Genomic DNA, 26,833 nt, shown 5'->3' with positions numbered 1-26,833 from the left:
GATATTTATGTCGTCTGCTAGGCCAGCCAAAGAGCCAAGCGAAACGGGCCACAGTCTACGATGACTGCGACGACGACGGCAGCAGCAGCAATTTTAGCCAGTTTGCCTTGCCCGTGGCATGCTGCAAGCAACGTAATTGGCTTTCAATTTGCAGCAAATTGTTGCAACAGCCACCACCACGACAACAGCAACAACATCAACGAGACAACGAGAGAGCGAGAGAAACATATTTAGATTATAGACGGATAAAGTTTATGTACATTCTGTTCTGGCCAATCGAGTTTCCTACCTTCCTTCGTTGGCCTCCTCTCGTCTCGATTCGTCAATGTGTTGCAGGTTTTATTTTGTGTTTTGCGCTGTTGCCTCTTCCATAATTCCAATGAGTTATATGCCCATCATGTGCACTCGCAAGCCCTTCAAAAACGTTGAAAACGTAGCGCGCGTTAATTAAAAAACCAACAACAACAGCGGCAGCATCGAAAAGCGCCAAAAATGCTGCTAAAATATTTGTTGTTGCCCTTTTTTTTGTTGTGCGCGAAAAAGGGCGGCCGCCTTGTCGATTTGAGGCTCCGTTGGCTTAGCTGTTCAATAACTAAATAAAACACTCAGCTCCCTCTAAAAGCTGCGCGGATCGACGCGTTGAGTTGAGGAAGAGGTAAGGAAGAGAAGGAGGTGGAGGGAGAACATCCACAATCAAGCGAAAATTCCAGGCATTTTCTGCTTCATTAACAACGCACAACGCGGCCATTTCGTTTTGTTCGCTTCGCCTCGACATCAGCTTCAGCCTCAACTTCGGTTTGGTTTCAGTTCGGTTTCCACTGATGGACCTCGTCCCAGGCAACAACAGGCATCGCACAGTTCTCTGGCTTTTGGGTTACCCCGATCAGCAATTGAGCTTAGTTTTGTTTTTCGGCTTTTTGGTATTTTAATTAGAAAACGAAACAACGCAAAATGCATTGCTCTTTCAGCCATTTCGCTTTCCTTCGCGCTGGCTTGTTCAATCCTCTACAGTCCTGTGTATCTGTAAGTTTAAATATATCTGTGTGTGTGTGTGCGTGTGTTAGTGTTGTTGGTAACTTCTCAACTTGTGTTTCGTTTTCACATTCAATTAGCGCATATTTCAAATGCGGCCACAACAAACGCGCGTCTGAGGAACATTTCAGTTATGCGAAGGCAAACTCAAAACACAGCACAGGAAATGGCCATCGATAGCAAAACTAACAAACAATACAAATCGATAAATAATCATATCAACAATGTCTGGAATTGCCAAAAACAAAAAACAGAAGAAAAGCCAAACTCATATATAACTATTAAAACTAACTAGTTGCTGGGTTAGCTTTACTTTATTGAAGTTTGTTTTTATAGGTATTAAAATTTATTGACTAAACCAAGCAAAGGAAGTTGAGTTTTTATAGTCGAGACATTGTTTGCGATCGCTTTGCAGGGTTTTGCTAAAAATAAATCTTTATTCTTTCAATATAAATATTGTATTCCATGTAAGGCATTAGTCATATTTTCGAGTTCTTCTCTGACATTAAATATTAATGATTATTATTAATTTTAATGACTTTTAGCCACCTGAAATTCCCCCCAAAACGTATTTAAACTCCATTTTATTGTTCGATTTATGTTTTTACTATCATTAATGATATTGCTTTATTGCTGCTAGATCAAAGTTAACTGGCTTACAGAGTGATAAGATAATAAATAAATATTACTAAGTTTCTATATAATACATGTAGAGTGAGTTGTGAATCAATTTGTTAATCATTACTTAAATACACAGCTATTTCCATTAATTATACTTTATCATCATCATTAATTATTTATTGCGAACGATATAAACAATTTGATTTAGAGTCTAACATGTGTGTTTTGTTTGCTTTTATTATGATATTGGGCTTAATTCGATTAGCGAAAATACAATAACGGTAACTACAGAACTTTACAATTATTTACAACTTATGCGATGCTAACATATCTATATATACAAGCTATATGCTGGCCAAAGAGATGCGCTACATCGAGATATACGCGCATTTGGGTTACACTAAATATCACACTGTGTAGGATGTTGCTTAGCGATGAAAACGAGAAAAATAAAAAAACGATCGAGTCAAAACAAAAGATAGCGAAAGAGCTTAAAGATTGAGAAATTCTACTAACAAAAGTTTTGCAACACAAAGAGTGCTAACTACGCAGCCAAAAAAACTAACTAACTAACTGGCTTAAGTAAGTAACTAACTAGTAACTATACTAACTAGACTTAAGCTACTAATGCACTTGGAAATCGCGCCCCGTGCGGTGGCAATGGAATCGCAAAATGCCATGCTAAATGCGAGGAACTTTTTAAGCGGAGAACGCGCTCTCTCTTCTCTCTCTCTCTCTTCGTGTTTCTCTGTCTGTGTTTTTATGTGGACTGTGTGTTGGGTCGTGAGATCGTTGCCCAGTTTTTTAAAGTCGACCATCAGCTCTAGACCACCACAGTGGCCAACATATCGCCGCTCTCATCGCTCGCCGACGGCGGCAAAGATTTGCAATTGATCGATCGCTTGCCAAAGTCCTTGCGCGGACTCTCCAGCGATCCAACAGTATTCTTCTTCATGTCCAGGTTCTGTGTCTTGTGCAGCAGTATCTGTGAGCTGCGCTTATGCGCCTGCTTCAATCCCGTGCTCGCATCGAGTTCACGCTCAAAATCACAGGGCGGAAAGAGCGGCTGTGAGCGATGCAGCGCCGAACTGCTCGCTGCAGTTGCCGCCAGCTCGGGCGCCGGATTCAGACTGAGCTCCATGCCATTGCCGGCACGCAGCGAACTCGTGCTGCCCTTGAGTGGATTCGTGTAGCGTCGCAGATTCTCCTCGTTCTGCAGATTATTCGATTTCTCCTCCTCGTGACGCAGTGCGTCCAACGGTGGCGTCAGATTCATGCCTGAGCTGCTGCGATACGCCAAGCGCTGCTTCCAATAGAGGCTGATGAAAACAGAGAAGCCCACGAGCACTATGAAGATGCCACAGAGCACGCCAATCAGCAGACTGTGACTGTTGCCATCGGCCACACGCGCCGTCTCCAGCTTAACTTCCAGTATGGACGTTAGAGCCGCCAGCTTGGCATGCTGCAGTTGCAGCTCGTTACGTCGCTGAATGCCATTGAGTTGACGAGAACTGAGCAGTTCACCTAGCAGAGCGACAGCCACGGGCAGCTGCGGATCATTCAACTTGCTGGAAGACTGCAAAGTGGAGAAAGAAAAAGAAAAGGAGTTGTATAAGGCAAGTCTGAAATTTAGTAAATTTGATTGATTCAATTGGCGACACAACAAATAAAAGATTAAATATTGAACTAATCTGAACAATTTATGAAGTTAGGAATACAAATAATAATTAATATTCAATTTAATTAATTAACTTATTGAAGAATTTTTCAAATTAAGAAAATTGATAATTCAAGCCACATTTTAAAAGGTGTATTATTACATAAAAAATCAATGATTTATAAGTCAATAAATATTCTCTGCATTGAATTACAATATGAACTTCGTAGTAATGTACTCAAAAAAAGTCGACAAAATTAACTTTTCTAGTAACAAACTCTTTTCTAAATCTCTAAATATTCAGTTCACTAAATTTTCTATATCAATTACCTATTTAAAATAACAATAAAATATAAGTAAGTTAAAATTCAAAAGGAAATACAATCTGATGTACAACAAGATTAAGATTAAGTAAGTGTTTAATGATTTTATCAATGCTTACCACAGTCAATTCGATGGTGTCGTTGGTGCCCGTCTTCACATCGCACAGCACCATGAGCATGCCCTGATCCTCGCCAGGACTCGCTAGCGGTGTCACCGGCAGCTTGATCAGCCTCGCAGCAAGCAGCACACGAACCAGCGAACAAAGTCCCTCCACTGTAGCTCCCTTACCAACACGTTCCAGATCCAGCAGAATAGTGAGTCGGGCACAGTTCTCGTTGACCAGCGCCTGATTGGGCCAACACGTGGCCTTCGCCGGCAGTCTTGGAGGCGCAACACGTCGCGATGGCGTCTCCATAGCGCGACAATCGCCACGCACAACACAAGGCTGAGAGAGGCAAGTTTCGGTGGCAGCTGGAACACAGACTTCGTGCTGCTTGCAGACACCCGAGAGATTGGAGGATTTGGAGAGTGGATCGAGTTTGATGCAGTTGGGTAAACCACACCAGAGATTCGTACAACGGGATGTGCCATTCTCGCAGACACAGGCATTGCAATGCTCATCGTCGGCGGTGTCCAGCGAATTCTGCGTTTGATTCAACGCCGCATAAGGAGAAATTGTATTGCTGACATTCAAGCAAGCCGACTTGGGATCCGACAGCACTGAAGAGGGGAAGGGAAAAGAGCACAAAAGTTAGCCAAGTTACTTGCAGCAATGCTGCTGCGTAGCTTTTTGCCAGCAACTTACATATCTCGCAGCGCAGTCCATGACGTCCGGGCGGACAGATGCAAGTGTAGCCGCCAATGCCATCGATGCAGGTGGCGCCGCCTTGGCACGGCTGTGGCGAGCATTCGTTCACATTGATGCGACAATCGGGACCCGAGAAGCCCTGGGCGCACACACATCGAAACCAACCGGCGCCCGATTCGCAAGTGCCGCCATTGTGGCACGGCTGTCCACGACACTGGTCGATGGCCTCGCCACAGAAAAGTCCCGTCCAGCCGGGAGCGCAGCGGCAATGCGGCTGCAGCGCCTTATCCGGTGCACCGGGCATGCAGGTGCCGCCATTTTGGCATTGGCCCGCATAGCAAACGGTGGCGCGTTCCGAACAGCGTTTGCCTATAGAGGAAGAGAGAGCAAAACGAAAGACTTAGGCAACGAACTTGCATCGAATTTGCAAATTGAAATTGAAAACGCAAATGAACAACAACAGCGGAAAAAAAGTAAAAGTAAAAGTATATGCTGACATAGATCGATGTATCTTTAACTCTGCAACTAATCCAAAGTGTATCTCCTGCTAATGTATCTAAATTTAAAGCTGTATTTTGTTTGCTGTGGATATTGCAAACTGTGACGCGTGAAATATGCAAATCACATATTGAACAACAAACAAACACAAAAAGCTGGCGAATGGTAGGCCCTAGACAAGGCTGCGTCCGCCTGCCACATGTGGCAAACTGAGACCAATGCGACAATTATTATCGCTCACAGCTTTTGCCGCATTCGCCACAAATTGAGGCTGTAATGACTGCCGACTTTCAATGTTCAAATAAATGCGACCGACATGCGAGTGTGATCATGTGTGTGTTTGTGTGTGTGTAACTCACTTAACGTGCTCAGCTCTCAGTCTCGCGCTCATTTAAAGCTACCAAAGCGTTGATAATGCGACCAGTGAGACTAACAGACAGGCTTATAGCAGGTTTTTATACACTACACGTCAAGGCATGTTAACTATGTTATGAGTTAAGACAACTCGTCTTGAAGTAAAGTTAAGATTATACTTTAACACTAATTCTTGCAATATTAAAATAAAATAAGAAAATTAACTAAATTGGAAATAATTTACAAATTAAATGAAACCACACTTAAAACTTTTACTAGCTTCTTTCTGATTCAAGCCTTTTAGCTATGCTTTTACTTAACTAAAACTTATTTTATGTGCTGCTTTTCTCCTCACATGTTTTCTAATGAAATCCTAATTTGAGCTATAAACTACGCTTAGAGCATACACTCTTCATTATGAGCTGTTTTGCTGGCTAAGCCTGCACTTGTTGCGCTCGCCTTTTTGACGTTCACTTAAGCAACGACTGCTGTGGCAGTGGCAGCGACTCACCTGTCCAGCCGGACATGCATTCGCATGTAAAGTCGCCGTCACCGTCAAGGCAAATTCCACCATTTCGACAAGGATTCGGCGAGCATTCGTTGAGATCTGCGGAAAGTTAATGAGTTTGCTGTTTTTTGTCTGTTTTTTTTTTTTTTGTTTTGCGTTTGCCCTGTCTTGGTATTCTTTTTAGTTGTGGATTACTCACTGTGTTCGCAGAAGGTGCCGGTGTGGCCCACATGACATTTGCAGAAGGTGCCCACGTCGCTCATCTCACAGCTGCCATGACCGCTGCAGGGCTGCCCATTTGGCGTCAATGTCGCTGTTGCAGTCGCTGTCGCTGTTGTTTTCGTAGTTGCCGTCGTCGTTGTAGTTGCTGTTGTTGCCGTTGCACTCACATTGGCAAAGCAGCCCTCTGCGCAAAAAAGGATTAGACTTCATTTCTAGTGCTTCCTTTTTTCGAGTTATGCTTAGTTGACTTACCATTGCAGGGTGGCTGCGAGCAGAGCGGACGCAGCTGCTCGCAGTGTTTGCCCGCTCGATCCGATGGACAGTGGCAATAGTAGCTGCCGGGCGTGTTCAGGCATCTGCCCTGCAGACACGGCGATGGCGTGCAATGATCCTTGGCCTCCTCGCACAATGTGCCCGAATACCCGAGCGGACAAATGCAATTGAATTTGCCCACCATGTCGACGCATTCGCCGCCATTGCGGCACGGCGATGTGGCGCACTCATCGATATCCGTTTCGCAATCGCGTCCCGTGTAGCCAGCGGCGCAGGCGCAACGATAATCGTTGACGAGATCGATGCAACTGGCGCCGTTCTTGCACTGACCAACGCAATCATCCAGATTCTCGGCACACGTGGCGCCGCCCCAACCCTCGAGGCAGAGGCATGAGAACGAGCCGGGCAAATTAAGGCATTCCTGTGCATTGATACACGGCCCGTTTCCCGCCGCATTCGAGGCAGCCACCGCATTGGTGAGCGCAGCCAACAACGCTGCCGAGCTGCTCAGATTGCTGGCAATGATCGCACTGGCGGTGGTTGTCAGCAGCGTCGAGGTGGAGGGCAGTGTGGCGGCATAGGATGCTTCGCATTCGTTCACATCCAGCTGGCAGACATCGCCATGCCACTCGGGCGGACATTCGCAGCGAAAGCCGCCGATTAGATCGACACAAGTGCCACCATGCTCGCAGGGACCTCCAGCGCATTCATCGATATCTGGTGAGAAAGAAACGGAAGAAAGAGAGACAAGAGAGAGGGATGAGTGAAGGTTTTGGTTGAGTGCTAAAGCCACAAGCTCAAGTGCAAATGTGTTGATTTTGTTGTTGAGCTCTCGCTCGCTCAAGTTGATGTGGCCCAAGGGCCACCCGAGTCTGCTGGGCTGGTCAAGCAGGTGCCTGCTTGCAGTGCAGTCATTGAACCTGCAGCCAGACTGGACGCGTCTCTACACAGAGAGCAAAAATTCACTTGGAAAACAAAATCTAGTTCTACGCAAATTTTCAAGTACGGATTACAGCTAAAGTTCTTTAATGAAACTGCAAACTTGTTTCAAACTTTATTATAAACACTATTAATTAAAGCATCAATAGCATTTCTCTCAGTGTAGTGCACTGGTAGCTGCGTGCCTTTGGCTTATCATTTGCCTGAAATCGCGCGCGTCCTCAACTCAACTCAACATCAGCTTCGCTCTTCACTTCCTTTGCACGCAACTCATTTGTTTTGTTTGCTGATAAATGAAAACCGATAGGCGACCTCTTCAGCTTGACCCGAAGTATTTGTTTTTTTTATGCATAAGGTAGTAAATCACAAATTTTCACATGCAGCGCTTGCCAAGTTTGTTGCCTAAGTCTTTTGTTTTATGGAGTGGGTAAACTTAATTAGCTTATGCCTTTTCATTGCAGTATATTCGAAATGGTTTGAAATGGTGATGGTGAATGTGTGTTGCTTCGGTCGTGCTCCAATTGGAATGCAAAATCAAATTTGCCAGACCACCGTGGCCACAAGAGGAACAACAACAAAAACAAGTCGGGCTTTTGCCTTTGCCTTTGCGTGCGTGCTACGTTTCATTTCATTTCGCTACAGTCAAATGCGTGTGTACTCAATTGCATGATCGAGTGCCAGCCAACAAGTCGTGTTGTTGTGGCTGTGGCTAATCGCGTGCTGCAGTCAACGCTGCTGAATGCTGCTGCCCGCTGGCAAATGCGAAAAATTAAATCAAAACTCACTTATTTCACATGTTGGACCCGTCCAGCCTGCCGCACAGCCGCAAGTGAACTCTGCTGCAAGTGGCGGCAGCTGCTGCTGTTGCTGTGGCTGAAGTTGTTGCTGCTGCTGCTGCTGCTGGGAGCTGTTGCTGCTGGCATTCTGTGTCTCCTGCAGCAAGCCCGAGAGGCTGCGTATTGAATTGCGACGGCTTATCGGTTTGCCCATGGAGGAGCTCATGCCACGCATGGAGCGATATGTTGTCGGTCTGGTTGCATTCGTTAGCTGCAAATGTAAATGGCGAAACCATAGCATATTAAATTATTTTATGGCACTGTGAGCAGCAAAAAAAAAACAAGGAAGAAGAAGTATCTACAATATATAAATTGAGTAGGGCTTTACCTTGAGTGTGCATGTGCCGCCATTGCGGCACGGCTGTGTGGCACATGGATGCTCCACAATTTCGCACTGTTCCCCCGACAAACCTTCGGCGCATGTGCAGCGATATTGATCCGGTGCGGTGTTCTCGCAGGTGCCGCCATGCTTGCAGGGTTCATGGGTGCCACAGTAATTTAAATCTGAGCGAGAGGAGAAAAGCAAATGCGTTACACTTACACCATCGATTCCCAGGTGTGTGTTTCCACTTACCTTGATCGCACAATATGCCACCCCAATTCGTATCGCATACGCATTGCCAGGCGCTGCCATTGCAGGAGCCATGCTTGCAGCCCGGATAGACCATGCACTCGTTGCACAACGGACCTCGCCAGCCAGGTCGGCATCTGTTGAAGGTGATGGGAAAAAGACAGCCATGTGATTAGTTTTCAATCTGTAACAATTGCAAATTAGGAAGGGGAACAAAACACTGCAAGTGAATACAGTATTTACTAGCTTTGCAATTTACGATAGCTACACTCTGCTTTTGATTAAGCAAGAAATGGGAAAATATTTCAGCAGAAGATGTAAGCTGAAATTGATCTGATTTGTATTGCTTCATTAGCGCTGGTTTAATGAAGAGTAATAAGTAATTTGGAGTTGAATTTAAATAAAGTTGAGAAAAGCAAGGAAGAGTTATTTTACATGAAACTCTCAAATATTAATACATAGAAAATTCATATTAAATTTGTCTATTTAAATCATAAATTAAAGTTTTATTTGGCGAATTGAGCTTCAAATCCTCATAAATTGGAAATTCATATTAAATTTGTATATTTTACACTCTAGCCACATACAAAGTATAAATTAAAGTATAATTTGGCGCATTGAACTCTCTATTTTTTTAATTTTTTATTTTCTGCTTTACATATTAAACTTGCAAAAGCCTTTAGTAGAAGTTCTTAAACTTTTTCGCTAATGTTCTCCATTCCTTTCCATACTCTGTTTAAGTTATTGAGATTGTAAAAACATAAAGAATGAATTCTTTAACACCTTTGCTTTAATGTTCTACTGTTATTACTGTTAGATTTGCCTATTCTAACTTATGTGGCAATTAAACAACAAATTGAAGCCTACATTTAAATGAAATATTAATTCATTTTTGTTATATTCTATTTGCTTTTAAATTGAAATATCTTTTAATATCCTGCTTTAATTCATGAACTTTTAAAAGTATAAAGAACCAACACTTTAAGCATTTCCTTTACTTTTTCACTCGCTTCTCACATTAAGGAATGTTCGCAATCGCTGTGCTGTCAAATGCTATCGTGTCAGCTTGTTGGCAACACGATTATTACAAGGAGAATCTATAAAAACGATGTATCAATTTGCATGGGCCAACAGAGCAGCAGAAAAAAGGGGGGAACGCATGTTGCTTGCGCTGTCGCGACTGTGTCGCGTCTGCTAATCACTGAATTGGGTCACTTTAAACTTTAGCCTTGGCTTGGTAGACAGCCAAATGCTAGGCCACAAGTATAAAAAGAGCATTCGATGCTGGAGAGCATTTTATCGCAACAACACGCTAAAGTGCAGGGATCAAAGTTAAAATTGGTTGGCCATCGAGTTATCGCCAACTCTGGGCAACTGGCAACGGGCAACTGGCAACTGCCAATGGAGGTGCTAACTCTACAAGCTGGGGCATGACGTTGCCAGCGATAGTCAGTCGATGGTATATAGCATAATGGGTTGTTGTTGTTGTTGTTGTTGGTTGGGCCTCTCGGACGTAGACGACGTTGTTGTTCGATGTCTATAATTTATGATTTCATTAAAACGGCAGCCTGTTGTTATCTGTAAACGAATCTATTGCAGCGCAACGCTGCCACAGCGCAACATAGCGCAAATGGGCCAGCAACGTGCAAACAGCTAAAAGTAATTTTTCTTCTCGTTTATAATTGTTGTTGCGGCAGCCTGTGCGAAAATCTGTTGAACAACCGCGGCAGCAGAAGGAAAAAAAAAAACTGGGCAACAGTTGTTGCAACTCTTGCAAACATTTGACTGGTTTCTTTCAACTTTTCGCTGATATTTTTGTGATGGTTTCTAGGCCACGCTAATTATTGCTATTTAGAATCAGCTCGCCAAAGGATCCCTCCTCCCCAATGCCAAGGCGGTCTCTCTCTCTGTCTCTGTCTCCGTGAGACGGATGCTGCCTGACTGCCTACCTGACAGACAGACAGACAGATCGAGAGGGGAGCGTAGCAGGCGAAAAGGAGGAGGAAGAATTGTAGCTTTGGCTGCTGGGCTGAGAAATGCAATCATAGCCGTTGGCTCACGTATTCTGTGTTACGCTCAAACATTAACAACGCCAGCAACAGCAACAACAACAACAACTACAACAACAATTCGAGAAAACCACAAACGTTTTTTCGTGCCGCCTGCTGCAAAGGCAACTGGCAACTGGCAACCCGTTCATGTTGTATTCTGGCAAACAGGCATGACCATTCACTTGGCAGCAAATGCATTCGCGTATCCACCTTTTGCAGTTGGGCATCTCGTGCGGGTGTTTGATTAAAGCTCTAAAAGCCTTTGCCTTTGCCTTCGCCTTCGCTTTAGCCTTAGCCTTCGTCTTAGCCATAGTTAGATCTGACTGAAAATGCAGAGAATTGTGGCTGGAATTGCGGTGGAAAGTGCAACATCGATGGCTGTTGATTGCTGATTATAGCTGGTTACAACTTCATAGCGATTGCATGGACGATCTTATTATGGAGACGCCTGCCTTATAAGGCTCTGATACCCTTTCAAACTGTTCCCTAGGGGACAGTTGCTGTGAATACCACAGAAAATTGTAGTAATCTGTGCCCACTTTGGGATGCTATTAGCTTAAAAATGCAGCAAAAATTAAAGGTTATTCTTGTCCTCAAGTTCAGAGATTAACAATACTTTTTTCATTAATTTCTCTTTCTCAAAAGCTGTCACTTTGCTTATTTGCTTTATTAAACAATAGTTTACATAAAATGTATTTCCCGATTAAAAAGACCCCGGAAATGGTTTGCAAAATCGAAGTAAAAGTCAACTGATGGAGGTCAAATGGTTATTTAAGTGGCTTTTCCCATGTCTCTGCAGTTGGCTGCTTCAGAGGATTGCGCGAAAAATCGATGCAGAAAGAAACTTTCCCAACTATGAATGTGGTACATGGAGATTGACAACTATTTACACATCCGCTGGGAGTATTATTATTACTATTACTTGTGCTCTGCTCTGTGTTGTCGGCATAAAAAAAGCCACCCAAAGAACCCCATTTCACTGGTTAATCGCATTGAAAAAAGTCAAGAGACTACAGAGAGAGACCATTATAACTGTCTCCTCTGTGACGAAGTGGTCAACATGGCGAGCAATCTGCCCCCAGGGGCGGCAAAAGTCAAGCCATTAAGCGCCCCAAAGCTTGTAAGACAAGACAAGCAATGAAGACGACGACGCATGGAGCACAAAAAGTGTCATAATCACATCGTTAACGGTGTGAAAAAGAGGGGGATGCAGAGATGATAATTACAAAAATATTATAGTTGTTGGATGATGTACTTACTCGCATTCACCGGGTCGATCACATTTGCCATGTTTGGGATCACAGCCGCTCTTGCAAATGGCCTCCTCACAGTTGACGCCCTGCCAGCCATTGAGACAGAGCTTCTGACCCTCCGAACCGCAGGCATAATGCCCGAACTGATCGTCGCGGGGACGGCAGAAGGTCGTGCAGGTCGTGTTGTAGTAGGTAACGGCGCATTGCACCCGGACGCGGTAGGTGATCCTCGCATTGCGGCCAATGTGGTCCAAAGTCTTCCACTCCGGCGACGGCAGAATCACGCCCGAGTATGATGTTTCTTCAATTAACCTTTCCGCATCTGCATTTTGGCATTGTTGATGGTGGTGGTTGTTGTTGTTTTTTAGTTGTTGTTGATTGTGGTTGCATAGGCAATGACAATTGTTGGACAGCAGCGACGTCGACGACGACGACGATGGCGACAACAGCAGCAACGACGACGATGGTGGCATCAACGTTGGCGTTCCACAAAATGTTGTCAAGGATTTCGGCCAGTTAGCATAGGGTTAGGCAAACAGACAACACAAAAAAAAACGAAAGAGAAATGGAGGGGGAAAGGGTAGACATAGCTTTAGAGACACGGCTGACAACATTTTGTGCTCAATTGGCTGACAATTGTTGCAGTTGTTGCCGCTGTTGCCGCTGTTGCTACAGCAGTTGTTGCATCTTATTGTTATGGGCTGCGTCTGCGCTCCCGTATGCCGTGCTAATTAAGCCAAATGGTGTGCACAACACACACGAACAACAAGTTGCAACAGGCAACAGCCAACTGGCAACAACGGCAACGTGCAGCACGGCAATTGCCACCGCACTTACCTGGATACGATGTGTTGTACATGTCCAACGCCTGGAGTATCAGCGTAAACGACTTCTGTAATTGAACATTGTAGGAGAAAAGATGTAAGAAAACAAGTCAAGAAAATGCAATTAGCTGCGGCCGAGACCGAAGCTTCAATACTCTTTAAGAATGCGTTTTTCTAGTGTGAAGAAAAATAAGTTAGCGAGTATGTCAGTCAAGTATGTTCGACTGTGGGATACATGCTACCCTTTATTAATAAAATCTTAAGTATTATGGTTAAAATATACTAAAATAATAGACCAAAGACTAAATTCGGTATATCTATATGGTATATTAAAAATATACTATAGTTTTTAAAGACTTCTCAGCTAAATGATTTTTTGCGATGTACTCTTTAAAATATACCGAAAAAAATACTAAAATATACCAACAAGTTAATTTCGCATATCGATATACTTCTATATTCAAAATATACCATAGTTTTTGAAGATTTGTCATCTAAATGAGCTTTAAAATATACCGAATAAATAAAATAATAAAATATACCAAATTTGTATACCAAAAGAATTACTAAAATATACCAAAAACTATATTTCTTATATCGATAACCTACTACATTCAAAATATACCATAGTTTTTAAAGACTCCCATAAAAGGTGTTATAAATGAGCTGTATTCATTTACGCTAATCTTTATCTCATTAAGGTAAATTGCAAGAATTTCCTACGCTTTCTAAAACCCATTTAAGCTTTAGCAAATTTCGTGACAAATGCAAAATACCCGCCTTAAGTTAAGGGTATGGCAACAGTCGATGCGGCAAGTAGCAAACAAAGTTGCACGGAGTTTGGAGACTTTGAATTTCGTCGGTTTTTCGTCTCGGCTCAGTGTTGACGCTAATGGACAGTTTAATCTCAAGATGCTTTGATGCAAATGAAGACAACGACGACGACGACGAAGACAACAGTCAACGAACAAAGCGAACAAACAGACAAACAAACAAACAAAACGAGACAAAGCACAAACAAACACTTTAATTTCACGCAAAAACAAAAGCAACTAACACAAAAAAAAACGAAGAAAAAAAAACTTTCTAAACATTGACACAGGGAGTGGTGCAGTGTGGTGCGCTGTGTGGTGCAGTTTGTTACTGTGGCTGGACTGGACAGCAATTTTGGACCAAGTCCGCATTTGCAATTGGCTGAAGAAAACAAATTTTTGTGTTTTGCTTTGCTTTTTTTTTTTTTGTGCTTTAGTGCGCTCTTTCGCTGCAAGCGCGCATAAAAATTAAAGACTTCGTTGTTGCTGTTGCTTTTTTGTAATTGCAAAGTGAACCACTGAGCACAGCTGAGCCAGAAGAAGATTTCTCGTGGCACAAAAAGCAATTAAACGTCGACAGTCCACTGTCCAAAGACAACGACGATGACGAGGCAACCGAAGAAGATCGAAGAGAAGTAGTTGAGTTGGAGACAGAGGTGGGGGGGGGGGCAGAAGGTTGTCGTCTGCACCGCTGGATGCCAGGAAATGCTCATTTAGCAATCGAAGGAGCTCCAGAGAGCGAGCTCATCGACGTCGGCGGCCAGCGCTTTGGCTTGTTCCCATGTAATTGGCCTGGCGACGCGACACTAAATCAGTCCAAAGCAGACATTGCCTAATTACACTCTGACTCTTGTCTGTGCGATGCCCACTTCCCTCCCCCTCCCACTCCCACAACAGCGACAGCAACTTGACACAGTTTGTCACAAATCCACAATCCACACAATCCACAATTGCCGCATACTCAAATTTCCATTCAATTTCCCGTACTGTTGTCATCTCGCCTGTCATAAATTCTCTGCGCTTGTCCCTCTCTCTCTCTCTCTTTCTCTGTCTCTCTCTTTCTCGCAGCACATGCTAAAATCTTGATCCGCCCCAGCGGATGTTTTGTCAATTGAAAATGGCGTTGGAAATTGGTTTCGGATTTCACAGACAACAGACACGCGCCATTAATAAAAAGCACTCATAATAACAAAGTATAACTAATCTAGAGCTGGATTAATTATATCCAAGTTAGAACTGGGTTAGTTAATAGAAAAGTTATGAAGGAAATGCACGTTTAACTAAACGAACTTCAACTTCCTTGCCGTTATAGTTTAGTAGGCTATTAAAACTAACGATTATGAATCATAGCAGCTATAAATATGAACAAGTTTTTTTTATAAGGAGAATAAAGTAGTTTCTAAGTGAGGAATCAGCATTTAAACTAAAGCTAATACCAATTTAAGCCTAGTAGCAAATATCTGCCAAAAGCTGGAGTAGAATAATATCATTTTAAATATTCAAAATTCTGACAAATTTGATGTATTTTTTATTGATTTCACACCAAATAAAATCGTTTAGCAATTATGAATTAGAATGAATGGAGAACTTCTTAAATAGGGAGATCGGCATTTATGTAGGATCCAGCTTGATATAAATTTAAACCTAAAACTAAAGCAAACATATTCTAAATTTGCAGCGAACACTAGTATCATTTTAAATATTCATAATTCTCGCCTAAATTGTGCTGTTAACTTTTGTGTATTTTATATTGATTTCACACCAAATCAAATCGGGTAGCAATTACAAATTAGAACAAGTTTTCTAAAACAATAAGTATAGCAGAACTGAAATAAGCAACGATTAAGCTTAATACCAATTTAAACCTAGAACTAATATCTATTAAAATTAGAAACATTCTACACATATTTTCATTCATAAATAGCAAACAAAAATGTATTTTTAAATATTCATAATTCTGGCCTAAATTGTGCTGTAAAATTTTATAGTTTTTATATTGATTTCATACCAAAATCAAATCGAGTAGCAAGCACAGGCAACATTTTCTATTGGCCCACTGAAATGTGAACAAAGCAGTCAAGAATTGTTAGCCATAACTGGCCAAAGCAGCTATTAAATACTTGGACAAAATGGTCTGCCCACTTTCATCAATGACATTGAAGCGAATAAACGAAAGCTGGCCCCAAACGGGAGGAAGTAAAGAGAAGGAGGAGAAGTAGTAACCACACACAAATATAGCTTGATCTACATATGCGTGTGTAAGTGGGAGGCTGTTTAAGGAGAAGCAAGGGGAAAGGGGGGAAGGGAAACTCCAAGTAGATGTACAATATGTGAATGGCATTCATGTGGCACAAACAAAGTGGAGCAAGTATTCCGAAGAGCAGCCAAATTCCACTTGAGCATTTTTGATGATTGCGCACGCCGCACTCCAAATCAACACAACAACCAAAAATTATTGTCAAGTGAAATTCGTTGTGGTTTTTTTTTTATTCATACATATACGAGTATAGTTTTTTGTTGATGATGTCGATGGGCTCTGTTCGAGTTTTGTATTTGACAGTTACATTGAAGCTGTGCTGATGATGTTGTAGTTGTAGGTACATATGATGTTGTTGCTGTTGTTGCTGTTGCTGCTGCTGTAGCTGTGGCTGCTTCAACTTGTTGTGCCCCCAAAGTGTTTGAAGTATTTCATAAGTCATGTTTATAAGTTTTGAACGTGCCATTCACTCAATCAACAGAGTCGAAGTCCCAAAATCGACAAAAACACACAACGAACAAAAAAAAAAGAAGTCATTCCAATAAAAAGTGGGACAATTGCGACGCATCAGCCCCCAACAACAACAACAAAAGTAACAAGTCGCTTGTATCGGCAGCTTGATTTTTGAAGATATTTCGTGATTTTGTGAAAGGCTTCTTGAGGCTCTGGCCAAGCAAATATTATGCAGAATTTGCCAGGGCAAACATTTGCCAGGTTTCAGCACATGTGAGAGAGCTGCAGGCAGGCAGGCAAACAGCGAACAGTCATTCAGTCAGTTAGTCAGTCAGTCATTCAGTCTGTCTGTCTGTCTGGCAATCTGGCAGTCAGTCCAAGATTAAAGCGAAACCATAGCGAAGCGTAACGTATCGCCATCGGGGCAACGCGACAAGCGCGACAAGGTAATGTTCCCACGAAACAGGTTGTCCGCACTTCAGGCCACGACCACGACACTGCGCACTGCGCCCCGAGACTTCGACTTCGACTTCGCCTTCGACTCCCAACTCCAACTCAGACTCAAACTCAGACTCAGTCTTGAGGCAGAACGACAGAGCCGAAGCCCAAGCCCAAGCCCAAGACACAGTATCCAGCTCTGACGCATGCGCGGCTCGCCGGCAACCAAAAGCCAACCATAAGCAACTCAGCGAGTCGCTTAATGTAAACGACGACGACGGCGCATGCGCATGCCAACGTCGCTGCCGCAGTCGCTGCCGCAGTCGCAGTTGGCGTCGCAGTCAGCACACACAGAGTCAGCACATCGAGTTGTATTAGTTTGGCAGCAGTGTCGACGAAGGCGTGTAATTGTTAGCCAAGTTTAGTTTTGTGTTTGTACATTACCCAAAACATTTGCCGTTTTTTTTTATTCGCTTTTTTTTGTGCTTTTTCGAATTAAACTCTGGCAACTGGCAACTGGCAAACTACGCCCAAGACAGTTTACATTAAAGTTAACTGGCAGCTGGGCAGCATTGAATGCTTTATTGCCAGCCATGGGTCGCTAAACCAGAACACTCAAATATGCCACGTTTTAGCAGTCATAAGCCCGCATTATGCGCACTTAATTAATGCCACCCCTCCCCTTCCTCTTCCCAGTCGAGGGTGAAGCGGCAGCAAAAGCGGCTTAAAGAGCCAACCGAATAAAATATCAAAAAAAATAAAAATAAAGAGAACTGCCTGAAAAAATAAAACATAATTTTTAATTGCTTTTTATATGCGGCTACCGCAGCGAGTAAAGCGGCTTTTATTTTGTTGTTTTTTTCTTCTTCGAGTCGCCCCAACTTGATTTATATACATATATATATATACTTTTCATACTTTTTAAGTATGTGTATTTTGGGGCTTAGGACTTGAGCAAACGTGAGTCAACAAGTTTTGTAGTATTTGCAGCTCAATTCGATTTGTTTTGCTCTTGTTTTTTAACCTCTTCTTCGTTTAGCGGAAACAGACAAAACAGAGCACAGCTCTCTCCCTCTCCCTGTATAATAGTGTAGTATTTTAATACTTGATATACACATTATAATAATAATACTATGTATTTGCTGCTGATACTTGTATAACTCTTGCCCCAAGCTTCGTTATCACTTTGGCTGCTTTTGGCTCGAGCTGTTGCCAGTTGCTCGACTCGCGGGTTTTATACTCTTTATCGCATAGAAATTCCAGCGATGACGCCCATGCGGAACAGTAGCAACAAAAGTCCCCCCACCCCTTCCCTCCTCACCCCTCATCTAACCCGCATTGCCCCCTTTGGTGACAGCTCGTGCCAAAAGTGTGTGTATGTTTTGTTTTTTATGTGGTGTAGTGGGAAAGATCAACAACTTACCGTCCAGCGAAACGTAAAGGGCAACACAATGGCACCCACGCCCGGATCGCTGAGCACAAAACTCGAGCCGCCAAGTATTTTAGTTGTTGAGTTGCCAAATGAGCAGCCCGTCGATATGCTGGCGCCTTGTTCCGTCGTCTGATACTCCTTCAGGCACAGCCGAAATGCCGTTGTGCAGGGCGAGCAGCCTGGTAAAAAGAATTAAGGATGAATTAGTTTAAATCATTTAAGAGCACTTGATAATGAGCAACGCCATAGAAGTTAATTTTGTTGCATTACAATTGGATTAATAAATTCGGTGAAGTGAAAATATTATGATATATATGATACCATCATAAACTTATTTAAAAGTAAAAAAATAAAGACAATTTTGAGGCGTGATAAGTAAAAGAACAACTACATTTTTCATTTACTTTTTTAATTCTTCCTTCTTAGTTAAAATAGTGTAAAGTAAAAAGTGAAATTCGTCAGTTGAATGTATCTTTGAGAGAACAAATAAATAACAAATCATTTCTACAATTTTCCCTGAACACACTTTGTGTGTAATAATGGTAAATAGAGCACAGTTCATAAATATTACTAAGATGATACCTACAACAATATAACTCGTATAACTTTACTATTATGAAAATATATCATTACTATACGCTCACATTTTTTAAAAGAGTATTCTATTCAATTTTTTGGCAACTTTAGAGAACTGGAAAGTCGTAAAAATTTTGACACAGTTTCTTCCGTTTAAGCAGGCACACTTCATAAATTTATTGCACTCTGTGTTCGGAAATAATTCGACTTGCCGCTGACTGATAAGCATACGGAATATAAAATGACCTTGACCAAAGCGATAATTATACGAAAAATGTGTGCCAAATTCAAGACTTATGCAATCTTCTTATACACAGAAAAAAATTAATATAAAGCTGACAATTTAAACACTTCTAAGATTGGTTTCAAACTGTTATAAAAATGCATTTTTCATCTATATTAATTCTTTTAAAAATATTTAAAATTTTTCAGATTGTTACTTTAAATATAAAGCAAACAATTTATACATTTTTAAGATTGATTTCAAACCGTTAAAAAAATTTTCATTTACTTGAATTATTTAAAAAATATTTTATAGTATTTACTTTGTTTCTTTAAATATAAAGCAAACAATTTATACATTTTTAAGATTGATTTTAATCCGTTTGGAAGACTCCTTTTCAATTTAAAATATTTGAAATGTATTTAGTTAGTTTTCTTGGACTCGAAATTATTTTAAAAATACTTTACAGTATTTAGTTACTTTTCTTCGACTCTATTTTAATCATTTTAGAAACATTTTTAAAGTATTCACTTAATATTCTTCAACTCACCCGTCGTCTTGGTGGCTCTCAGCTCGCTGGGCATGCCGCAGCAGTAGCCGCTTAGTAGATGGCTATTGGTATTTGAGATTTCTAATATTTCCAGCTCGAAGTTGCCAGCTGCGGATATCTGTAAAAATCGAAAGGTACATCATCAGCAATAAGCCGCAGCCAAAACATGTTAACAACAAAACCAAAACAACGAATTTCGAATCGTTCAAATCAATCATGGCCCATAACGAAGCTATAATAAGTTACCAACAACAACAATAACGCCAAGAAGAAAACCGAAAATTCCCCCCCAAACTCTATGGACACAATCCCTGCCTAATATCAAATAATATGCTCAACACCGAGTCAATTCGAGTTGAGTTGAGTCTTTGACCAAAGTTCGTTCGCTTGTTGTAAAAACTAATAAGCCACCTAGGGCGCTCTGATTGGGCCACGGTAGAGGTTTTAATTAAAAAACACGGTGGAAACGAGAAAGAAACAAAATCAAAATCGGTTTTTTTGTTTTTTTTTGTTTGGTATTTCGAATTTGTTTGTAGGCAAATGAAAGGAGATCTTTACTCTCTGAGTCTGATAAATCTAGCGGCAAATGAAACATGAAAATAATGAGAAATATTTTTGTATTTTTCTTTTCTAAACAACCAAAAAAAAAAAAAAAAACGCCTTTAACTGTACACACGAGCGACCGCTTTTGGTGGTTCAGCTCACTTAATCAAATGAGATATCCAACAGCTTGTATAATTTAGAATGCCTTTGTTAAGCCAAAAGCAGCTGGAGTTTGAAGCTGGAATTGAAGCTGGAGAGAGCTCAGGTAGTCGATGTTGCAAATCAAGCGCCTATCGATAAGCGAATTTGCCATCAAATTAATAACACATTAGATGCAGACTTTGGCTGCAAGTTGTAGCCGGCAGTTGGCAGTTGCAAACCCCATTGAGAAATGGCACATAAAGTTTAACTATTGCAGCCTAATGGCAACTCATAATTTAACAGCGTCCAGCGAGACTCTGCAGATTGTGCAACACACCATCCATGACCACGCTTCAAGCTTCTGGCTGCAACTTCATGCTCAGCCATGGCCATCAACTTTGTATTTTAGGGTTCATTACAAGGCGAAGCCGAAGCCCAAGCCGGCTTTCAAGTAAAGAAAAATATGCTAATGAAAACTTTTAGCTTGGCTAAGCGAGCAACTTTTATGGTTTCATATTTCAGCAAATTTATTGTCACGCAGCCGGGTTGCAAGGTAGCTGCCTGACTGTGTTGATAAGTTTATTAGAAATAAATTGCAATTTAGCCGCAGGATTGTCGCAGGACAGCATCGCTGACTCTAACGGCAGTTGCCAGTTCTCAAGTTTTCTGAGACGCACCTGTGCTGCAACACAACAAAAAACAACGTTGAAGTTGGCTGCTGATTGTGATGCGAGCATTCAAGTTGCAGCCAGCTATAGATCAATCAATGCAGTCAGCGCAGTTGCTGCTTGCCACACAGCACAGCACTCGCTTTGTTTGAGAGTTCTTTGAGTTGCTGCACATTTGGTCAGTGCCCCAAGTTGATTGGATTCTTGATTCGAGAACCGGTTTCATTTTTTTTTTCTTCATCTCGTTGCTGCTTACTATTTATTTATCACATTTCTTTTCATTCATGAGCAACGGCGGCAAGTGCAGCTGCTTGCTTGCTTGCTTGCCCCGAAGATTTCTCGGTATCACGGCGCTAATACACAAGACAAACTTTGATGTAATCAATTCGATTAGATAAGGCCCATGAAATGCCTCAAACAAACAACAACGAAACAACAGCGAATGCCTAAAATTAGCCAGTCAGTTCAACATCATTAATTTCATGCACTCGAGAAGCAATTAATGTTGAAACTTAAACGAACTGAATTTATGCGAATTGACATTAAATTCAATTACGTTTAAATATGTTATATGTATATATGTATATAATTTTATATGCGAGGCGCCAGTTGCCATAACTTGCAGCCCTAATGAGTGGCAATTGCAACAGCGATTTGTTGATGCCTTAAGTATTGCGATAAATACCAATAACAACAACAACGAAATGAGGAACAACAACGACAGTAAGCAAAATGATCGTGGGAGCTCGTTTCGCCAACTCATTTGGATTTGTTTTTTTTGCTTCTTGCCTTTCGAAAATCTTTATGAATCTCTTTTTTTTTGCGCTCTTTCTCGATTGCGATTTGCCGCCAGTTTAATACGCAGCTTATGATCAATAAATGTCATGCCTTATGAGGGGCTTTAGCTTCAATGCTTCGTTGCGAAGCGATGTCAGTTCCTGGCCTTAACTGGGTTAATACTCAACGAGAGATCATATCGCAGAGACAACTTCTTGGAAGCATCTCATAAATCGACCCATACAAAATATGTAGACTCTAAACGTATATACATACATATATTTGTTAACCCGTTTATTTGCTTAATTAACAACTAAATAGTTGCAGTTGAGCCCCGAAAAATTCCTCAACAATTTCGGAATGCCCATTTAGTTAAACATTTTTCATTCCCAAAGCGACTTTTATCGTCAGAATTTAGCCCAAAATCAATGCACTCAGCTGCCGTTGCTGCTATTGCTGCGGGACTTTAGATAAATGTGTGTAATCAATTTGATAGCCTCAGTGTCTCAGTGTGTGTGTGTGTGTGTCTGTTGGGGTTAACTCTTTTTGGGCATTCTAATGCTGCAGCGGCTACTCGTTGCGTATTAATCAAATTGTTGTTTGTGTTTATATTCCTGATCGCAGCCAGCGCGATTAATTTTATAGATTTCTCCCTCTCTTGCTCATTCTCTTTACTCCTCCGTTTGACCGTTGCCTGTGTTTAATTGCCACAAACGGGCATCCGCTGGCATCTCAATACATGTTTAGGCACTTTGTGGCAACACTTTATGATGTCTACGCCCCACATAAATGCTTCGACTTTGACTTTGACTTTGGCTACCGACTCGCTGGGAACTAACCCAAGTGCCACAAGAAGAGGCAAGCGCAATACTGCGGCAAGGTTACAACATTTGATGACCAAGATCAATGCCTCGGATAGTTACTTGTAGCTAGTTAAATAGTTCCGCGTATCAATTCCCCAACTGGCTGACTCTTGATATCTTCTTATGCATATTTAGTGGTTGCAACGTGTAGCACAACTTTGTGTCTAGATGAAGCATTCGGTTTACTTTAGGGAAACTGAAGTAGAGCAATGGGAAATTGACTTCTCTCTTTCTCATCATCATCAACTGCTAATTTATTGAGAGAGCTTTATTGTTTTCTGTAACAGTACTAAAAACTGAACTCTAAACGGAAAACGAAAGCACCATAAAACTAATTAGTTCAAGAGATTTGAACATGTTCGTTCCTCTAAAGCTTTAAAAATGTTTTGAAAAGAAAATTGTATTTCGAAAAACTTTATTTAATCTGTCTTTTGTCAGTTTCAATAAAGTTCCACATTCAAATTTCATGACTAATTATGTTGAGTTTTGTTTTCTTTTTAAATATTTACAGATATGCAGCAAAACAGAAGTAAGCGTAGGAATAATGTTTCAACAAAAATATGCAGGTAAGTTAACGACAATTTTTATGTTATTGAGACAACATTTTTATTACTTCCTTTTTGGAAGTTTATTGTCGAAAGTTTTACTGCATTTAATAGCGGCGTATTTCCTATAGGAAACTAGGAAAAACAACTATAGGAAAGTAACTATAAACTATTGAAAGTATTTATATTACATATTTTTAAATGTATTTTAATGAGAAAAGGATTAAAATTTTATTTTATTTTAAAACTTTTATAATAACTTTTAAAATAGAAGCAAAGTAACAAAAATTGTGAAATAATATATTTGACTGCTGCACAAAGAGAAAAAAATGTAGATTGAATGAATCTTGATATACAATTTTTTCCATCTTAAAATGAACAATCTTGAAATAAGATTTCATACAATCTTAAATCAAGATTTGCATTGAAAGATTAGAAATATATTATTTTAAGTTTGAAATCTTGAATCAAGATAGTTTTATTCTAAATTAAAATGTAATCTGTATTTAAGACCTTTTCGAAATTATTTTCAATATATTTATACCAGTTACGTATAAAGTCAACTCTTTAGCAGTTCTCTTCATATTTCTCTGCTGCATGCAACGTCGCTCAACAATTAGTTTGATTCTAAATGCTCGATCGCTTTTCGATTTTGCTATTCTACAATTTGTATCTTTTTGGTGGCACCCTCATTCATCTAACGCTTCCCACAGCTCAAGAGACGTGGCGGTTGTAGCCCAAGGCAACACAACAAGCGATGCCACAACAACTACAAAAAAGTACCTAAAAGTTGAATCAACTCGCATTTTTGGCCAACAACGCAATCAATATCTGGCAACTAAAACTGAGCACCCGCATGGAATTTGTTTTGCTTCGTCTTTTTTTTTTTTGCAAGTGATTGGAGTCTTGAATGTTTGTGTGTGTGTTTTTCGCTTACCTTATGAACTAACAATATTAAAATTAAAGCAATTAAGTTGCAGGCAGACTTTAATGATCGACAGTTGTCGATCAGCGACGATCGCAGCGCCGTTGTTTGCCTTTGCCTCGGCCTCTGTCTCTGCCTCGTTCCACACATTCTCAGGCTGTCTTCCGTTGCTGTTGCTGTTGTTGTTGTAGTTGTTGCTGTTGCTGTCGTTGAATTGCCTTTTGTTGATTTTCGGCGAAAATGTTTTCTAAACATTTTGTACATTCTGTGCGCGATTTTGTTGCCTGCTGTTGCAGACGATGCTGGTTGCTGGTTGTTGTTGTTGTCGCTGCTTCTTTTATACGTTGTTTTGTTTTAGTTATATATAGTTGTTTTTGTTATTGTTGTTGGTTTATCCACAACTTTTGGCACAAGTAACGCACATAGATTGGCCTTTAATTAGCCCATGCCCAGTTGAATATTTATTTCGTTGTTGTTGCTGTTGTTTCACAGGGCATATTTTCAGCTTTAGTATTTGTTGTTATCACGAGCTTTTCATAGTATTGTTGTTATTCTTTTCATTCAAGTATTTCTCATTTGTTTTCTATGCACACTTCTTGACACTTCCACTTGTTGATATGCATTCACTATTGTTGTTGTTGTTGTAGTTGTTGCTGCTGCTGCTGTTATTGATATTGTTATTAGTATTGTTGTTGTTGTCGTTGTTGTTGTTGTTGCATTTGTCGAAACGCAACGGAATTGAAACACAGCGAGTGCCTGTAAAATCCATTTCTCATTGCTTTTAAGCACGCATCATCAACGCTAATTGACACGCATTTGTTGTTGTGGATGCAACAAGTGCTCGCTGCAACCGCAACACAGCCGCAAAAACCGCAAAAGCGTCGCAACGTGTAGCAAATGCAAATGCAATTCAATTTATGTTAATTTAACGCTGCTGCCGTTGCCGTTGCTGCTGTTGCAGTTGCAAGTGGCATGTTGCAAGTTGCTGGCGTTGCTGCTGTTGCTGCCGTTGCTTGTTGCTCGTGTCTTTGGCCAGCAAGCAATTTGCATCTTGTGCGCATATTAATTTACAGATATTTTCACTCTTGCTCACATTATTCATTCTACCTCCTCCCCTCGACACGCCCCCACACTCTCCTCTTGTCTTGAGCTGTTTTGCCCTGCTTCTTGCCTTTGGACTTGGCCTGTGCCATTTAGCCTCCCCTTCGTTTAGTGCGGCAAAACGTCTGATGATGATCGGGTGTTAATTGTCCATTTAATTAAGTAATTTGCTTCGCTTCCTCTTCACTCTTCACTCTCTACTCCCTTTGCTTCTCCTCTCTCTCTCTCTCTTATTCGCTGAACGGAAGTCGTTGACTTTGAGTCGAATTTGCCTCGCTACTGCTACTGTGGCAACTGTGGCAACCGGAAGTGCATCACTCGCCCATTGGGTGCACTTGACAATTGGCGCAATTGAAGTTGCAAAAATGCAAAAAATAAAATGCGAAAAATGCGCAAGGGAAAAGAATATGCAAAGCATGCAATAAGAGAATATGCAACTAAACTAATGCAATTGATAGTTTAACACCTGCTCAACATTTATGTATATTTAAATGCCTCTACTCAATTCATTCAACAGTTTTATCAGCTAATTAAGCTGAAGTCCATTTAAAGCTCTCGCTTCCTCCCCAAGCAAAGTAAAGCTTGAGTTTTCTGCTTGCTATAAAGTTCTTTCCCTCTATCTGCTTCCACTCAATCTCTGGCTGCTGTGTCACTCGGGCATTATCACCGTTGTTGTTGCTATCTTGCATTATGAGCTATTTATTGTTGCTTTTGCTTTTACTGTTGCTGTTGTGCGTTTCGTTCTTTCTTTCTTTCACTGGGACTTGTTTCAATTCCGTTTCGTTTCGCATATGCTATGCATAAGTAGTTGTATGTGTGGGTGAGTCTGCGTTATCAATGAAACCATGCCATTGCATGTGTGTGTTGTTGTTGTTGCTGTTATTGTTGTTGGCTATTGTGGTTCGACTGTGGCAAAGATTCGCATTCGTATTCGCATTGTTTGCACTTTTACTTAAGCGCTTTTATTAACAAATTTATAGACATTGTTGCTGTGTGTGTGTGTTGTATGTATGTGTGTGTGTGTGTGTGTTTATTGTATGAGTAATTGAGCGTTATTTCCGTTTTTTGCACGCATCACAGTTGAAAATCTCACGCTGAGCCAAAAATGATTTGTTAGGCTTTGATTTATGTGGAGTTAAATCGACAGTAAAAGAAATAAATATAAATCACAAATCACATTCACACGCACACACTGATTTGTTATTGTTGTTATTCTTTTACTTTTTTTGTTTTGTTGTTTGTATGTGTATTATTAGTATTTTACGTTGTATTGTTGTTATGATGATTGCTTTTCTTTCTTTCTCGGGGCTTTCTGCTTTTGCCCGTCATTTGTTGTAATCAGCAAGCAATTCAATTTAATTGTAACACATTTAACACTTTCACATCATTTTCATTGATTACTATTGTTGTTGTTGTTGTTGTTACTGTTGTCGTTATTATTTTTGTGTTGCTGCATTCACACACATTCACATAATCCAATTGGCATTTATACTGCGAACTAAGCTGCCTGCTGCTCATCACTGCTCGAAGCGCGCCGCTCGACTAAAGTGAAGAGTCCTGCGGCGTTTTTCGTGCCTCGCAGCAGCCACCACGGGGCGGAGCAAATCACGCGAGAGCGCTCACAGACACAGTCGCAGACACAGCAAAAGAGAGTCACACACCACTAAAAATACGGTTGAATGTAAAACGTTACCCAAAAAAAACCGGCGACGCGAGTTTCGAACTCGAATTTCGATGAACGATGACACACGATAATCG

General features: G+C 41.0%; 1 protein-coding gene across 4 annotated transcripts; it reads right to left on the bottom strand.

The window, feature by feature from the left end:
* Window positions 1-1,614: 1,614 nt before the first annotated feature.
* On the bottom strand, window positions 1,615-26,833 carry LOC133836582 (protein serrate). Of its 4 annotated transcripts, none has more exons than XM_062267155.1 (15): window positions 26,769-26,833; window positions 23,987-24,630; window positions 19,513-19,630; window positions 18,155-18,342; window positions 12,785-12,839; window positions 11,954-12,269; window positions 8,647-8,780; window positions 8,401-8,576; window positions 8,022-8,283; window positions 6,277-7,014; window positions 6,002-6,208; window positions 5,806-5,901; window positions 4,440-4,811; window positions 3,753-4,354; window positions 1,615-3,229 (listed from the first exon to the last, which is right to left on the bottom strand). In XM_062267155.1, exons 2-15 carry the CDS (start codon window positions 24,236-24,238, stop codon window positions 2,477-2,479), a joined length of 4,269 nt encoding a protein of 1,422 aa, XP_062123139.1. In that variant the 5' UTR covers window positions 24,239-24,630; window positions 26,769-26,833; the 3' UTR covers window positions 1,615-2,476. The 4 variants fall into 4 exon arrangements, with proteins under 4 accessions (XP_062123139.1, XP_062123140.1, XP_062123141.1 ...); XM_062267156.1 differs by having other exon boundaries at window positions 23,987-24,627; window positions 26,769-26,820; XM_062267157.1 differs by lacking the exon at window positions 26,769-26,833 and adding an exon at window positions 26,540-26,699 and having other exon boundaries at window positions 23,987-24,627.

This window comes from Drosophila sulfurigaster, chromosome 2R, assembly GCF_023558435.1.
Source record: "Drosophila sulfurigaster albostrigata strain 15112-1811.04 chromosome 2R, ASM2355843v2, whole genome shotgun sequence".
In the NCBI taxonomy this organism is placed as follows: Eukaryota; Metazoa; Arthropoda; class Insecta; order Diptera; family Drosophilidae; genus Drosophila; species Drosophila sulfurigaster.
The sequence above is the reverse complement of the archived record's forward strand: the minus strand, read 5'-3'. Positions and strand labels throughout refer to the sequence as shown.

Excerpts from the sequence above, each read along its gene's own strand:
- LOC133836582 (XM_062267155.1), bottom strand. The coding sequence starts at position 24,238 with ATGTACAAAATGTTTAGAAAACATTTTCGCCGAAAATCAACAAAAGGC. Across the intron at positions 12,840-18,154 it reads CCTTTACGTTTCGCTGGACG|AAGTCGTTTACGCTGATACT; the intron begins GTAAGTTGTTGA and ends GTTCAATTACAG. Across the intron at positions 4,355-4,439 it reads TGGACTGCGCTGCGAGATAT|TGCTGTCGGATCCCAAGTCG; the intron begins GTAAGTTGCTGG and ends TCCCCTCTTCAG.